At 34.3% G+C, this 18,510-nt stretch overlaps 1 protein-coding gene across 1 annotated transcript in view; it reads left to right on the top strand.

Moving 5' to 3' along the window:
- Positions 1-18,510, top strand: part of LOC120634756 — a 186,772-nt gene that overhangs the window by 82,616 nt on the left and 85,646 nt on the right. The window contains exon 3 of the mRNA XM_039905532.1: positions 9,867-10,024. Coding sequence (XP_039761466.1) covers positions 9,867-10,024 — 158 coding nt within the window. The remainder of the gene's footprint in view (positions 1-9,866; positions 10,025-18,510) is intronic.

Raw genomic sequence — 18,510 nt, 5'->3', positions numbered from 1 at the left:
ACTGTGTCGATTTAAGGTTTATAATTGTACGATGAAAAAGTGCATTATAAGAATGCGGAAGGTACTAACAGGTGTGTAGAAATATATGTACAAGTGAACTTTTCTATTCTTAGTAAACTGAGCTTCTGAAGAAGTAACAGGTGAATGGTTATTACTTAGGAACGCTTTTTACTGCATTCTGAATAAAAATATTCAAGGATAAGAGCGGTGTGGTAGCGGCAGATCAGAATACAGTTATACATTTTTTACCACCCCACTTCTTCCCGCGGGCGTAGTAGATACGTGGCGACGGGCCGCAGCATTCTCTGTGCTTCTACTGCGATCACCATCCCGTATGTCAGCGTGGTGATAATTGAGAGAGTAACGGACAACTCAAAAATACTTAGTAAAATGTTATTTCTTTATTTGAACAAAAAAAAATACAGAAATGTAATAAAAAAACCCAGACAGAAGCAGCATACAAAAGGCGGCCTTATGGCTTAGTAGCTATCTCTTCCAGGCAACCTTAGGATAAGGAAAACAAAAGAATATCAGACTGCAGGTTGTGCATATTAAAATAATACATAATATAATAAATATTAAAAAAATAATAATAAACTATTTTATAGTAAATACTATAGTTGTCTTTAATGTAAACTATAGTGATTTAGACTGCCTTATGCCAATGTGTTACATATTTTGTTAAAAAAAAGTTACGTATTTCAATCATTATGTGTATCTTACAATCATTTTACTTATCGCCCCATAAAGAAGGTAGGTACCTATAACTATTCAAAGTAAAAAAAAAACGCATTTATAATATTTTAGTAGAAAATAGTTATAACTTTGCAAAAATCCTTTACGCCTTTGCTGCGTTAAATACAAAATAAAACACACTTTCGCATTTGTAATATTTTAGTAGAAAATAGGTATTAGTATAGATACCTATGAACGTTTTCTGTCTACTAGGTATAGGTAATTTTCGATTGCAAAACAAAGTCCGCATGCCGAAAGCTTACTTAATCTTATATTAATTATATAAATTGCCTCTAACGTCCTTGCCTTATATGGCACACGTTTTATTTTATTCTCTTAATGTCATGCTTGTCCCACATCATTATAAATTGTTAGAGTTATACATGCACTTGTTTAGGTACAAATACTGTCAGCGACAGACTAAGCGATATCGTGTTTTTGAACGGCTGGTTTATACATGGTTTAAACTTTTGGTCACGAATTTTTGCCTATAAAAATATCCCGTATAGGAAATACCTATCTACAGCAGTGCACGTCTTGTGGACAAGATGATGATGATGATGATTAGAAAATCACGTAGTTGCTCCGTTGCTGCAGGAAAGAAAGTCAAACCAACAAATTTTCGAATTTTAGCAGCAAGTAGTATATAATTCCAGATATCGACAACACAAAATAAATAGACTTATTTTAGAATAATAAACATATTGAAAACAAAATGATTTATCGATCAAAGCGAATCGCTTCTTCAAACTGCTTTTGTCACACTTCAACTGAGAGCAACTTGCAAATGTCGGAGCGTGACAAAACACTGCGGAACTACTCCGATGCTACAGCAAGTTAACTAATATGTTACGAAGCACGTTATATGCAAGCAAGCTAATATGTTGGAACGGGCAGCAGCGTCTTATTCTAGTATAAACATCATATTATGAGCAAACTATCCTAATGGGAAACACCTTTAGTCCGGCAGTGAAGTAAAGGCTATTGGTAATCGTCGTATGTTTTAAAAAAACAGCTGTATACCAAGTTTAGGGACAGTTGATTTCTGTATATCCACGTAAATTATAAGAATAGTATAAGTTATACCTATTGTACAGAAATAATGTAACTCGTACCTATTTTTATTGTACAATGAAAAATTATTATATTTTATATTATAAGTTACCAATATCAATAAAAAATAAAACCAATATAAACATAAACAATCGGGTCCTTAAAGCATTATGCACTTTATCTCGCCAAAGTTTCAAAAGTGAATCTCAACTGAGGTCGTGCGAAAATTATCATCACATTACGAATATAATATACTACAACACTTTATTGAATTAGATAATTTACCTTCCTTAAATTAAAATACCATACCATAAACACTTAAAACACGTAAACACATTTATACAATATTTTTTACTTTAAAATCCATTAAGATGTCCTTTTTAGCAGATATCAGTGCCCTGTACATGTATCAGAGATTTTGCTTGTCTTTTTGGGATCAATACTAATAGGTTTAATAAAAAACGATGTAGGTAACAAAGAATGCACTTATGATATGCAATAATTTTGTCAATAAAGCCAATTTTATACTACGAGCATGTGATTATTTATGACTACTTTATTTGATAATAGCTGATATTTCGGTTCGCATTTGTCACGGTCTGAAAAATTCGTGGCTTTTATTTTCTCGGTTTAAAAATTACCTAAAACTAAATGCGAACTAAAATCGTCCGATTAAAAGAGCACCCGCTGCTCCGATGAAAATCAAGCTATATACACAATTATATCTATGTTACAAATGTTAATTTATTAAACATCATGGGCACCGTTCCGATATACCAGGCGCTAAAGTATATACTACTTCACATTCATCAAGGACGTAGTCCACCACGCTGGCCCAGTGCGGAAGTGTAGACTTCACACACCTTTGAGAACGTTATGGTGATGGAGATGGTCTCAGGCATGCAGGTTTCCTCACGAAGTTTTCCTTTGCCGTTGTTTTGTTGTTGCAAATTACATTTTAATTGCTTAAAACGCACATAACTTAGAAAAACTACCCCCGGTAGTGTAGTCGAAGTCCACCCGCTTCTATCGATATTCCACATATAATTTTTTTTTTTTTTTTTTAAATATTATTTTTATTAATACATAACTATAAACTAAAATAAACTATTTAAAAACTAAATAAAATCTAAAACGTCCTCGAAACCACCGTAGCGAGGCACAGTTCCCAAGATGCTGGCAGCATTGCCCCTTTGGATGGCCAAACTAATTCGTTGAACATATAAATTAGTATAATATTAATTTGTCAGTCAACCTTAGTATCAAAGTTAGTATGGGAAAAATTAACTTTCTAATCTAACTTATAAATTATACGCGAACGAAGTTACTTGTGTTTGCTAGTTAAGAATTACATAATGAAAAAATATTAATCCTTACTTCCTTATTCTTACTAATATTATAAATGTCAATGTAAGTTTGTTTGTTACGCTTTCACGCAAAAACTACTAAACCAATCCTCATGAAACTTTGTACTCATATTCTTGGAAGTGTTAGAAGTAATATAGGATACTTTTATCCCGACATTATGGTCGGTTCCTTTGGGAGAGGGGATGAGTGTTTGACGATTTTACACCATAACTCCGACAAATTATAACCGATTTAAATTTTTTTTTTATACTATAGAGGTTATAATATGTGTTTAATTTTGCCCAAACTGAGATTGGAGATAGAGGGAAGAACTCCTCAGCGGACAGCAGCAAACCCCTCATTTAAGGATTAGCGATACTGAATACTTAAATTTTTTTAAAAACTTCAACTTAATTTAATGCCACATCAAAAAACAAAATCAAACGCAGACGAAGTCGCGGGCAACAACTAGTAATAACAATATTATTAACATCCACTGTTACGAAATAAGCGCGCTAATTCTAAAACTGACTAAGATTGCAACTTTAATTGTCACTCACATATATGAGACGTATGCCAGAGCGGATATGATTTGTTATTAAAATTACATTCTTGTTATATGTATTAACATATAACTTCATCAACATCATCATATCGACCATAGCCGGCCACGGGTGGACATAGGTCTTCATAATTTTGTGCCACTTGGGTCAATCAGACCCCTACGACGTCAATGTCGTCTATCCACCTCTTCGAGGTTCCTGCCCTTACCAGTGCGAGGCTGCCATTCAAGCACCTTGGGACCCCAACCCTTATCCTTTCTCCGAGCTATGTTCCCCACCCATTGCCAGTTCAGCTTCGCGACTCGTTGGGCTATTTCGGTAACTCTGGTACTTAACTCTAACTCCGAGCATAGATGTCTCCATCGCCCGCCGTGCGACTCTGAGCCTTCTCATGGCCCATACTTATTACTTACTAAAAAATACTAAGGCTATTATTGTGTTATTTCTACGGACCATTTAACTATAGATAGACGACTTTGGTAAATCAAAAAACTTTTTTATAATGCAGGCACAACATAAAAATGAGTTTCTTTTATATAAATATTTTTAAATACGGAGTGAAATTTTATCTATAAAATAACCATAAGTTGGTATCTTTGCACAATATTTTCCAAATAATGTGATAAGACTTGTTGCTCTATAGTGAAAAATGTCACTATAAAGAAAAGCAGCGACATATGAAAGTCGGTGCAAATAATCTTGAAGGCCTTGGTAATATTAAGTCAAAAATCATTACATACTTGAAAGAAAAATGATTACAAACTTGAAAAAAATTTTCAGAAAACGGTAATAATACCCACAAGTCGCGGTTTTCTCATAATGTTACATAAATCAATAAGGCCTAGTTGATTTAATGTATTTACTTACTATATGTTATGAATTATTAACAAATCAAAGTGTTACTGGCTTGTGGTTAGTAGGCCTTGGTGTTACATTTTTAATATCAAGCATTCATACGTGACTGAGTGCTGTATTTTTTCTCAATAATATCTATCGAATGATGAAACGTATCACGCTTTATGGAATTTTCATACTGCTTCTTGCTATTTATCAACCCTTTTTTATAGTATTTTTTTTATAGTAATAATTGACCAACCAAGCATATGGCCCACCTGATGGTAAATAGAAAACCATCGGCAAAAAAAAAGAGACCAACACTTCACAGGGTATGATAGGAGCACATCCTGCAACATGCCGCCATCTGTCCATCAGTTTGAAGCGTCACTCGTCATTTGAGGTGTCATGTGCCTGTAATTAAACCAGCAACGACGCCCTTTAGACCAGCACACAGCATTGTAACAATGCTGCTTAGCGGCAGAAATAAGCAAGGCGACAGTACTTCCCCGGACAAGCTCTGTCACAAAAAACTCCACTACTACTAAAACGAATCATCATATATATCAATCAGAACAAAATCCTTACACTTCTTTACATCGCTTTGTAGGTGCTACTTGGGTATAGCAACCTTAATCGCGTATTCAAAGCCGATAGACATCAGTCAATAGCAGAAACAGTTTATTAAGAGCCTATATAGAGCTCGCGTAAAAAGCGATACCCATAAATCAGGCCAATGATCAAGCATGACAGATTCAGTACGAATAAATACAAAACCTCAGCTCTGACACTAACGAGCTTTATTCACGAATAGCGTACAGATGGCGTACCCGTCACAATGCAGTAGATTGCAGATAGCAAGACACATTAGCGAAAATGCTTATGAACTATCTTATAACCACAGCTTTGCGTATGACAGGTCCTACAAAAATCCTTTTAATTTCTTCATTGTTTTATAAGCCTTGAGTAGTTATTTGTTTTAGCCTATTTATATATATATGTATATATATATATATGTTTATATATATCTTTACTTATATATTTCTTGTGTGCGTGTGTATGTCACTGAACTCCTCCTAGACGGCTGGACCGATTGGAATGAATTTTTTGGTATGCGTTTGGGTGGATCCCTGGATGGTTTAGATTCACAAATCAGCCCGAAAGATGGCGCTGGGATCCGCTAGTGTATATATATATATATATATAAAGAATAAAGAAAAATATTTATATATATGTGTATATATATATATATATATATTTTTGAAGTTATACTTCTTTTTGGAAGTTAGGGAAAAATTGTAAGAGTAATTTTTGACGATGCGTGCGCAAACCGTCACAAAAGACCGACACCCTGAAGTAAGCTATAGTCAACATTTAGTTTTTTAAATAAAATCTTAAATTTTAATGTTGAGTGAAATTTGTTTGTCTGATACTGAGATAACTAGATAATGTCGACTAGATTGGTAGTGTCGTTTTTTCTACAAACGTAGAACAAGGAGAAAAATATTTTTTTTGAAAAGATCTTTATCTTGTTACGCCAAAGAAGTATAACTTCTAACGCGTGTACATAAGAGCACACGTTTTTTTTAAATCTTTAATAATGTTTAAAATTACTAATTAGGAGTAAGATTTACTAGATATCGTTTTTTATTATTTTCTAGCTTTAAGTGGTTTTAGATGTATATAGACGAGCGCTAACTCGCCAACAAACTGGCTAACCAGTTTGGCAATAAAAAAAAATATGTCACCTTTGCGCATCTTTTGATAAAAAAAAGAAAGTTAAATGTAAGTTGATACTGAAATCTGATGGCATTTTATAAGAACCTATTCATACGCTTAATCAGCTGATATGTTTGCTTTTCTACCAAGGGTTATGAATGTCTGCGGCCTAAGACTTTCATAAGACCAAACATGAGTTAGTTTCTCTCATAATGAAGGTTGATTCTCATTTCTTCCTGTATTTCTCAGAACAAAAGCTTTCTGTATATTACTGGATCACGATTTTTTTTTTCTACTGGTGCACTACTTGTCTTTATTAATAAATTCAAATTTAGAATAATAGTTTAGTTCTATACAGCAACAAGTAAAAATTAAGCTGGTTAGGAGATTACTTTACATGTACAACCTTTACTAGGTTCATATAGACCATACTCTACTCTAAAACTCTGAATCACTTAATTTGGGCCAGTGAAGTAAATAACTAAAAATAATTTAATTGACTCTACGCGTGCATTTCGAGATAACCTACTTTTTGACTTAAGGCTGCATGGAAATGGGCCATCGATTAGTTTTGAAAATGAAATTCTAATTTCTTTATATCTCTTGTTTGCAACAAACAAACCCCTTTTATTTCCTTCAGTTATTATATGTATAGAACATAATAACATAATAATGTAGATGTCAATGTGAGATGACTGAAGCGCGATCCTAATGAAGTTGATTCAACACATGATAGAGAGAAAGTGTCTTCAATTAGTTACCTATGTCAGTGATATAGCTGTGCCATTTGTAGCAGGGCTTATACAATTTAAGTACTAGTTAAGGCATTAGGACTGTGTAGCTATATTCCACCTAATTCAGACTATCAATTAACTACATACAAATATTCAAACATTGGTATCTATTTCAATATATCTACACGGCGACTTTTTCTCATGTTAGGTACATTAGTCTTCTATTTAGTAGAGAATTAAAGAAAACCGAAGAAAATAACTGCTTGGTTATTCTATTGGTCAGATGGTTATATTTCGTGGTCAAGAAATTTTGAGTATCAGGTACCAGTTAAGAAATTGGCACGGTCCGCCGCCGTTCTTAAGAGAGCACGTGCTGTTAGACTCTGCTACTATCCCTAACATGTGATGTGATTGTGTAATGTGTCATGTGATTATACCTTTTAGAATCCCGCTCACACGCTTTGAAACTCAGTTCTAAATCCCTCTCTACTTTGAGAAGAAGACCTGTGCTCAGTAGTATGACTTTAATAGGTTGAGAACTCAAAAAAATAATCATCAATGCGAGGTATTAAGACACACCATCGAGTATCGAGTGAGAGCAACGTGTTGCGGCAGCGTGTCGTTAACTATCAGGAATTCATTAAACGAATTTAAAAAACCAATTCTGGTGACCGAAGTTTCTAAAATACCTCGTTTAAAAGCCTTTAAACAACTATCTAAATTATTGCAAAGGGTTTTAATAAAAACAACGCTAAACCAATGAAATGTCACAAGAAGGTCACCAGAATTAATGATCCACTGATAAAAGCTTATGTCAAAATCTAATAAATGCCAAAAGTAACATCAAAACAAACTGCCGGAATACAAGTATATAATACGAAAAAACCGATACAACCAGTCGTCAAGTAAGATTTTTTTGTAGTAACATAATATAATAACAGCAATCAAGAGCCACTTTCATATAACGTACAGCTGTATGATAGCTGTATAAAATCGAAAGCGAAGCTCTTCGACGGTCTGCGAGCGAAAACGAGACAAATAACCGTTTAAGTAATTACTGCGAGAAACAATTGAATAATCGGATTGGTAATTTACATAATTATGATTATGCGTTTGCTTTATTTTAAGGAACGAGGAACTTTATATACCGTATCGTAGTTTGCACGATTCGAAAAATAAAGCTATTCGTGGGTTTTATTTATAGGCGTATCAATGGTGGAGACATAGAATTAGGCATGGCATCAAAAACTACTCAACTTTAGAGTTGTTTCTCGAATAAAAGGTTAGTCACTCCATACCATTTAGTAGTCAGAAGTAATTATTTTACCTCTTATGTTCTAAACGGTTACTAAAAAATGGGAAAATGATAAAAAGTTTGTGAGCTAGCACCATTCCGCGGGTGTAAAGTGAAACGTGTGCGGGCCGTTTTCACTGTTTGGACACAATGCACTGCATACAAATCATACAATAATGGTTGAATGAGGATTCTGTATGTTCTTAATTCTTTGGTTTTATTCATGTAGACCTTTTCAGGCATTTATGAAACTTTAATACTTATATTATTACCATTATTGGGAGATGATGGTGATAACTACATTCATTAAATTAAAACTGAATCTAGGAGGGTTCCAAACGCGGCCTGGTCTAACAAGAGCCCATAACAAACTTAGCCGGGTTTTTCTGTTACCACCATCTCACAGTGAAATTAAATGGTTTAAAAAGCTAAGAGGCACGTAACACAAAAATGGAAAACATAAAGTGCACATCTCAAATATATCTATATTGAAGTTCTTTTACTGAACATTGTTATAGCTGTAGTGAGTTTTTCTCCATGGTCATAGAAGAATTAGGCGTATTAAGATCTTAGACCCGCTTTCAGACGCTTTCATATTCAGATAAGGCTTTAAAGATATGTAATACAGCCAAGGCTTAAAACGTGATCTCCGAGGTCCCGAGCTAAAAAAGAACATAACTTTGTTACTACTAGATGGTACTGAGAAATTGTTATTGTCCCATCGGAAGTTATTGTGATCACCAAAACAGTTTTTGTTTTTTTTTTTGTTCGTCCTGTTTAATATACATACCGAGTAGGTATAATAATGATTTAAATAATACGCAACTTTTTATTTAATGTAGTAAAACTACAGGGGCCATGTTTTAACAACCTCGAATTTTACTATTTATGATCAATGTTGGCAAAATTACTAGAGCATGACGTTACGCCAGTATGTCGTCTGCAAGAGCCAAGACTTGCCACATCGGGATTATGTCTAAACTGTGGTAATCTTCCATAAAAACATAAAAAGAACACCTCGCCACAAAACAAGGTTGTTTTGGAGTGGACCATTTTGTAACCGAGCAAAGTCCTTTTGAGTGAACAGATTGAAAGATAATTTGAGCTGTAAAAATGCGTTTTGGGATTGTTTGCTTTTGTGTAGATTTGAGATGGTTAAAATTCGTGTTATTTATTTTATGTAGTTATCTCATTAGATTCGGCCATAAAAGGACTAAGTTATTTTTATAAATAAACACATGCTGATCTTCTTTAGAGAAATAAAATTCCGACGTCGAGCTTCCACGGATGGACATAAATCTTTTGTCTGAATTTCCACACCCCCCACCGTTGTTCAACATCGTCTGTTATTCTAGTATAGGACATAATAACTTCTCAACTTTTAAAACGCTATTAGAAAAAAAACAAAAAAATGAAGACATCAACATTTTTTTGTTTTTTTTCTAATAGCATTAAAGCTAAGCTAAGTTGCTAAGAGTTTTTTAAAATCAAATTAAAATGAAACCTTTTTTCGATCGTTGATCCAAAGACATCAAAAATAGTTGCCTACGAATAATACTACTAATTATATGCTTATATTGCCCACAGGAACACATACAGGAAGTGCTAGACAAATGGACGCAGATAGACGACGAGATCTGGGCAAAGGTTATAGTTTTCGAAAAGAACCGGCGGGTGGCGAAAGCGTACGCACGTGCGCCTGTACTCACTATCAACGGTTCAGACGACGGATTCGACGGAATGAGGTAGGATTGTTTTGTCACATCCATTTCTTTCTTTTCTCTATTTTTAGTACTAAGCGAAAACATGTGTTACGAACGAAACGAAACTCGGTTTGAAAGTTACTAAATCGAGGGCTCTTGGAAGAAATATTTAGGAGAATTGGAGATATGTTATGTTGTCCTTGTGCACGCTGTGTCCTTTTTCATGCTATTCTCTAATTTTGGCGCTAAACAAATAATACTCCCACCACAATCGGTCCACAAAACCTCTTTTAAACCTCAATCTAGCTTTATATGAGTTAGTTTATAAATAAATAAATAAATAAATAACGCAAATTGATAATTTATAATCGCCAGATATAGGTATTTCGGTAAACCATTGACGGTTCTTACTTTACTAAATTTCAAACTGGATATAATCTAAGGACGTAGGGGTTCAAGGTCATTCGATTCTATCCAATTTTATCTCTTAATTAGTCTGAGAGTAAATAACTTTCAAGTTATTAATTCTCAGACAAGAGAGTAGTTTAGGGCCTAAACTCCGATGCGTTTTGTCAGTTTCTATTATCACATTTTAGTGATTATAGCCGAGATTGGCGGCCAAGTAAGCTATTATGTAAATTAAGCTTAATTTGCTATACTCCGCGAAAAGCAGGGGAATCTGTACGGTGTGATTTATAATCCTCATACTCCACACCAAACAGATCTACGCAAGTTTCGCTCCGAAACCGGAGCATCCTCAGGAGATATTGACTTTACAATGAATAATTTTTAAATTGTTGTTGTGCCAAGTAAGCTCTTTAAAGCTAGGAGTAGAAGCAAAGCCACTACTCTAAGACTCAGAATTTCTGGAAAGAAGATTTCCATGTAAGATTTCGTAAAGCATTTTTAAAATATACATAATCTTATATAAATTCCAAACATACGGCCCTAATTCAAAACATTCGTATAAATCAGCAATCAATGCAATCAAACCGGAGTCCAATTAAAGCAAGCTTGTAAAATATACAGGAACCTAGATTCGAACAAGGCTAGATAAGTTGACTTGGACTAACATTGAGTAAGCTACATTTTAAAGAGCTACCTTTGAAGTGGATTAGGAGAAGGTAAGCTTTACCACTTTCGAGTATCAAGAAAGAGACTGACTAAGTAATTGAATATGATGATGATTGATGTGAGTTAAAAACAAAGCTACATATTTTTATGTACCTAAAACATAACTCAATAATATTTCATAAATCGGTATAAAAAGTAACATTGAATGAGTTCCTCATATTATTGAAGTTATACTTCTTTTGGCGCGTTAGGGAAAAATAGTGAGAGTAAATTTTTAAGATTCGCGCGCACACCGTCACAAAAAACCGACACCATGAAGTTAGTATAATACTATAGTCAACATTTTAGTTTTTCTAACCATTCTTGACCACCCTCGTTTTTCGGAGAGCACGTTAAACCGTCGATCCGGTTATTATCGTGATAATACTTGTTAAAGCCCACAAATCTGCATTGGAGTAGTGTGGTGGGTCTATGCTCTCAAACATGCAACGAGACTAGTGCAGTGCAGTGGGACGATAATAAGCAGTAGATAATGATGATAAATAAATAAATAAATAAATGAATATACTACGACAATACACACATCGCCATCTAGCCCCAAAGTAAGCGTAGCTTGTGTTATGGGTACTAAGATGACTGATGAATATTTTTATGAATAATATACATAAATACTTATAATATACAGATAAACACCCAGACACTGAAAAACATTCATGTTTATCACATAAATATTTTCCAGTTGTGGGTATCGAACCCACGGCCTTGGACTCAGAAAGCAGGGTCGCTGCCCACTTTGTCTGGGAAGTATACAACGGGTTCCCCGAACAGCCAATAAAGCCAACAAGAGGGACATGCCGTGGTGGTTTTTAGTTCGGGTAAACGAGTCCCACATAACCTCTGTCCTGCCCAAAAGGACAGAGGTAGCCATAAAGCTTTTCCACCACGACAAAAAAAAAAAAGTGTCGCTGCCCACTGCGCCAGTCGGCCGTCAAAAACGATGATGTTGAAAACGTAACTTGTGATCCCCTAAATATATATATTATACTAGCTGTTGCCCGCAACTTCGTCTGCGTTTGATTTTGTTTTTAAAGAATTCAGTATCGCTAAGCCTTAAATGAGTATAGTAGTATATATACATATATATATAAAACATGCGACTGTCAATTAATTATAGACAAATAATTTGCAATAAAATAAAATTGCGACTATAATTAAAGTTCTTAGCTATCCTATCTCTTAAGTTGGGCCAGACTGCTCGCGGTGTGCCAATTTAATTTAAAATCGGTTATGTAGCTTAGGAGTACATCGCGGACAAACATCGTGACAGGAGATTTATATATATTAAGATAATAGATGATGACGATATGAGTAACACAATTTTTTTAGGGTATGCACTAGGCACAAGGCAGTGTGCTTGTGCATTTATGAAGTGTCACTGCAACGAGGCAGTTTTGATTATAATTATATGACTATTATTCGTAATACAAAGCGTTTGGCTATTACTAAGCGATAGGGCATTGGGCGGCGCGGCGCGTGTCTGCCTCGCATACCAGCTTTCAATGATTAAATCATTGACTTAGTTTAAAGTAACCTTACCTAACATAGTAGGTACCTATCTTAGCCAATAAATTTGCATCTGCATCTGGAACATTTAAGTTGAATACATTTTGATTTTGTCATAATATTGCTCTTATAAAAATGTGTTTTTAAAGTTCGCGTTGTTGTAATTTAGTTTAATAATGGCGTTAGGGGTTTATATAAAAAAAGGAAATAAATAATAAATTAATAAATCAAAATTAATAAATTAATTTTGGTCGCGTTTTTTTTATAATATAGACCTAAGCTTGACTGTTCTTAGTTGATTACTATACAGCCAATAATTAAGAACGAGAATTAAGAAAATATTTAAGCATCAAAAATCACTCCACTTAAGTAGTGTTTGTCTGTTCGGCCGTTCGTTACTTTACTTCATTAAGCAGTTGACAGCATTTTTTTACCTCTAATGTTCTAAACGTTAACCATAAAATGAGGAGAATGTTATAAGTTTGTCAGCTTGCAACATTGCGCGGGTGTGACAAGGACAAACAAACAAACTTTGCCTGTAATATTGGTAAGTATTTCTGTACGAGAACTGTTATAACAAAAAATAATATTTGAGTAATCTAAGTTTATAATATTTGAGTAATCTGTATTTATGATGTGAGAAATGATTTTCCAAAATGGTCTATGTCAGTGCATTTGGCATATTGCCTACCAACTCATATATTTACATGGATTTTCGGAATTTAACTTCCGCGCCACATAATAAAGTTAAAGCGCAGGTATTTTATCTGGACAGTATCAGCACGCCTAGCCAACAGTTAAAACCGTGATGAAATTAACCTGTTATCGTTAAAAAAAAAAAATCTAGTACAAATCGTGACAATCGTAACTGTATTGTTAATAGAGCTGGTTAAGAACTATTGCATAACCGATGCGATAATTGTTCGAGCACAGTGAATTGAGACCGAACCAGATTTACTCTCTTCCGGTACCGTCTAGACTATGTCATCATCATTCATCCATCGTTTTACATAGGCCTCTTACGGGTCAAGTGTACAGTTTATCCGTCTATCTATAGCGATATATTTAGATGTATCGTATAGATTGACGGTTAAACTGTACACTTTACCCGTAAGAGGCCATTCATCTACTGTTTTACATAGGCCTCTTACGGGTCAAGTGTACAGTTTAACCGTCAATCTATACGATATATCTAAATATATCGCTATAGATAGACGGATAAACTGAGAGTGTACAGTTTAACCGATATATTTAAATATATCTATACGATATATCTAAATATATCTATAGCGATATATTTAGATATATCGTATAGATTGACGGTTAAACAGTGGATGAATACATTTTGAGTTTGACGTAATATTGTTCTCATAGAAATGTGTTTTAAAACTTTGCTTTGTTGTAATTTGGTGTAATAAAATGGCGTCAGGGGTTTATATAAAAAAAGGAAATCTTAATTTTGATAGCGTTAAATCGATGGACCTAGGGCGGCATGTTGCAGGACTTGCTCCTAGGATGGCTTTTAAATTGTTTAAATTCATAGTCGATGGTTTTCAACTTACCATCAGCGCCATATGATTGGTCCGTCAATTATTACTATAAAACATTTAAAAACAAAAACATTTTTAAAAATTAGTAAAAAATTAATAAGTGAAGAACCGATGGACATTAGGGTCTTAAGGTGCTGGAATGGCGACCCCGCACCGGTAAACGCAGCGTAGGTCGGCCCCCAACGAGGTGGACCGATGACATCAGGCGAGTCGCTGGGAGCCGTTGAAGGCAAGCGCCCCAGGACCGTGGATTGTGTTAAAATGATGATGATGAAGTGAAAGTGCTAATAACATTTGACAACTTTATACTAAAGCTACAAAGATCCTAGGATTTTAATCATATTATAAAAATAATAACCGGGGCTATGAGGCAAAGGGTTTTTAAAGGACATGGCCAAAAAAGTACATTCCACGTAGGTATACATAGTAAATATGTCCATCTCATAGAGAGAGAAAGTATCTTTTGTTGAGAATTTTAATAAAATCTATTTGACAAAATAGAACTTTAAAAATAGACAGTAGATGATAGACTGCATTAACAATGGTGAAGAGAAACGTAAGAGAATCTTAGCTACTGACATAAATGCAGGGACCTATAAACATTCAGTCTCAAGATGCTCAAGTGGCCACTCCACACCGGAAAGCGCAGCATTGCTAAACTTACCACAAGATAAACAAATGAGATTGTTATATCCACGAAATGCCCTTTAATATCGTGGAGATTTTTTTACCCCTTTCTTTAACCTCTCTGAACTTGTCAGCTTTCATTTTAATCTGCCTATAATTACGAATTTATAACACTTAAAATCATTGGTTTACACTGAGTTCGATCGCCCATACAGATTTTGGCCATGTCCTCCATATTTATCGCTCCTATGCCACCATCGTGAGAGGGCTTCCATTGGCATAAGAAATGTCCACTTTTATCCAAATATCGGAGCATAACTCAACATAGAGAAATACATCTATGCGAGAAATTCGAAAATCGAAACAGAAGAATTTGAGATATTAAGTAAGTTAGAATAAAAAACAGTTTGGCACGCTTAGATGGTCAACATTTCTATTTTCGGCGTTTCACACCGAGTTGAAACCAGTCACTAGCTATGAAAGTACTCATCGTATACTCGTACTTCTTTACCTAAACGTAGTTATCTTTTCGGGACTTTATGGCGAATTATATTATTATTACTGCATTCCGGACTTTCTCAAAATTTCTGTTATTATATTTACCTACTTAGTTTTGTAAACCGTAACACATTAATCTTGAAATCCGTGAACCAGGAATATTCGAATTAAAAGAATTTTCAGATCTAAGAATAAGAACTAAGTAACACTTGATAATCTAATAGCTCCTCATTACAAAATGTTTTCGTGCAAGAATTGTATAGATTTCTTATAAAAGACAGTACCAATAAATAAATCGCGTGCCGTCGCAGCAAAAACAATACCAGTAACTCCACTTCCTATAAACCGGAGTCCATTAATTCAAATAAAATTAACTCTGGAGGGACCATTTTCCTATCAGACATCCGTATTCCGTAAACCAGTCCTAATTATTAGAGGGAATGCTCGATCTTTATTGTTTGCGAGCTCCCGGCTACATACATTAGATCTGGCTAATTAAATCAGTGTGTTAAGGTTTCATTAGAACTAAATTCGTGTGTGTGCATCTGATAGGGCTGCGACGTGCGAGACACTTCCTAGTTTTGTACTATCGGTTCGAAAAGTTATTTAGGTACTTACGGAAAAGATCTTATATTAAACAATTTTGAATTTTTAGCAGTGATGTATTCTTACTATCAAATTATTTTTTTTTGTATATATGAAGACCTTATCACAGGCACTTATGAAACATTCATACCTATGATATGTTACGACTAATGTTAAGTGAGGTGATGGTGATAAATGCATTCGTTAACTTAAAACTATAAAACGTTAACTAGGAGGGTTCCAAACGCTTCCTGGTCTAGAGCCCAAAACAAACTAAGCCGGGTTCTATTAACATCCCACTGCTGGGCGCAGGCCTCCTCTTACAAGGGACTGTTTCACAGCATAAACCCACCACGCTGCTCCAGTGCGGTTTGATGAGTTTCCTACTTATAGGTACCGGTAAATGTTCTTTGTTTTTTTTTATAAACAACTTTAACATTGCTATTCCCACCCAAGTTAGTTAACAGTATAGTTAAGTAAAAATAATATACTTAAGTTAGTTAAGTAAAAATAATATACTTATGTCATGTATTAAAGTTATTTTTAATACCTGACATTAGTATATTATTTTTACTTAGTTTATTAGCAAGAACAAACACCTCAAAACCCATGTGTGTCTACCACATCGGACTCCCCAAATGATTGTGTAACCTTGACATAACTTATTACGAAAAATAAAAACAGTGTTGTCTAATACTGTTCTTTCAGATCTCCGACCCATAATATCATGCTTTACCTATTATTTGCTATTTAATAAATTTATACATCCTTAGAAAATACAAACACCTGTCAAGCCTATTGCTATCACATATTTACACGTTGTTCTTGCTTATATTTTTTAAATATTCCTGTACGTTTTAGTCAAATATGAAATATTGAACAAATATAGGGATAAATGAAAATCAAATTATGTTTAAAATGACTCGAGTCATAATATAAAGTAAGTATAAGTGTTATCTTTACACAGTAACAAAAATAAACAAAAACCTTCGACACGAGCCTACCTCAATGATCTAATACCAAGTTGCCTTGTCATTACGTGCCTCTCGATGCTTATGTGAGAGATGACATCGCTTTGACTATCCGATGCTACTTCTAATTGAATAAAGGAAATTTCATTTCAATTATTTTCAGTCTTTTTCTCTTCCGTGTATTTTGCATCTTTAAATAGTTTATAAAATTACAAAATCTATCTAACGTCATTTTATTATGTTTTTGTGTAACGTGTTCGTTTATTTTATTCCAGCCAAACTAATTATTTAAGGTAGATTAGCAATATATACATTTGAAAAAGAACTTTAAGCGGCCAGCCATTATAATGAAATTTTTATACTTTAATAATCAATTGCATTTATAAGAAGCTAACATTGTCGAAATAAGTGTTAAAGAATGGTTTCTAAATAAAAAGGAAAAAATACCTATAAAGGTTTCTAAATAATACAACAAGTAAGCATCATCAAAATACAAAATTCAAAATTCAAAATTCATTTATTTCAAGTAGGCCTAATTAATAAGCACTTTTGAAACGTCAAGTCAGTCTGTTTGTAGTGACGTACCACCGGTTCGGAAGGCAGATTCCACTGAGAAGAGCCGGCAAGAAACTCAGCAGATTGCTCTTTTCCAACATAATTTCAAAGTTTAACAATCTTTAGAATTATTCTGTTTTGTGAGAGATGAGAGCGGAGTGGCCTGCTTCCAAGCAGCCTTGTCGTTAAGGAATTCATCAATCGTGTAGTAACCACGATTTGTTAAATGTGTTTTAATATATTGTTTAAACTTAGGTAAAGGTAGATTTAATATTACCTTCGGTATCATGTTATAAAAGCATATACAAAAGATTTCTGTACTTTTCTCAGACGATATGCAGATATCACTAATTTATGAATGAATAAATGAATGAATACACTTTTATTGTACACCACATAAACATAACAAATTAAATTAATAAATAATAATTAACAGTAAAAATTTAACAAAAGGTATACAATTTGGCGGCCTTATCGCTACATAGCGATCTCTTCCAGGCAACCAAAGGCGTTTAAAACAGCTCAAGAAGAGAGGTAGGTGGTGCATTTAACTGTACTGTGTCACTGTGTACTGTGTGTGTGTGTAATTTATGTCTGTTTCTAGTCATCTTCATATCAACCCATTATCGGCCCACTACAGAGCACGGGTCTCCCACAATGAGAAGGGGTTAAGGCCGTGGTCCACCACGCTGTCCCAGTGCGGACTGGTGACTCAACATAGCTTTGAGAACATTATGCAGACATCTCAGACATGCAGATTTCCTCGTGATGTTTTCCTTTACATTTGAAGCAAGTTATATTTAATTACTTAAAACGCACATTACTTAGTGGTGTGTGCTGGGATTCGAACTCGGCCCCCCGAAAGGTAAGTCGAGCTCCTATCCACTGGGCTATCACTGCTTCAGCACACAGCTAACAAGTAATATGAAGAATTATTACTATATGTTTTAAAGGTTTTATAGTTCACCTTTTAAAATAGTATCTAATCGAATGATCGAATTGTGTTTTCAATTAAATTAATTAACTTAAATCCACTGTCTAGCCTGATTAAAAAATAACAGCGGTGGCCTAAAAATCGAACAGTAAACACTTGTATTAGAAAGCC

Source organism: Pararge aegeria, chromosome 2 (assembly GCF_905163445.1).
Source record: "Pararge aegeria chromosome 2, ilParAegt1.1, whole genome shotgun sequence".
Classification (NCBI taxonomy): domain Eukaryota; kingdom Metazoa; phylum Arthropoda; class Insecta; order Lepidoptera; family Nymphalidae; genus Pararge; species Pararge aegeria.
Note: the sequence above shows the minus strand (reverse complement) of the source record. Positions and strands in the feature narration are given on the sequence as shown.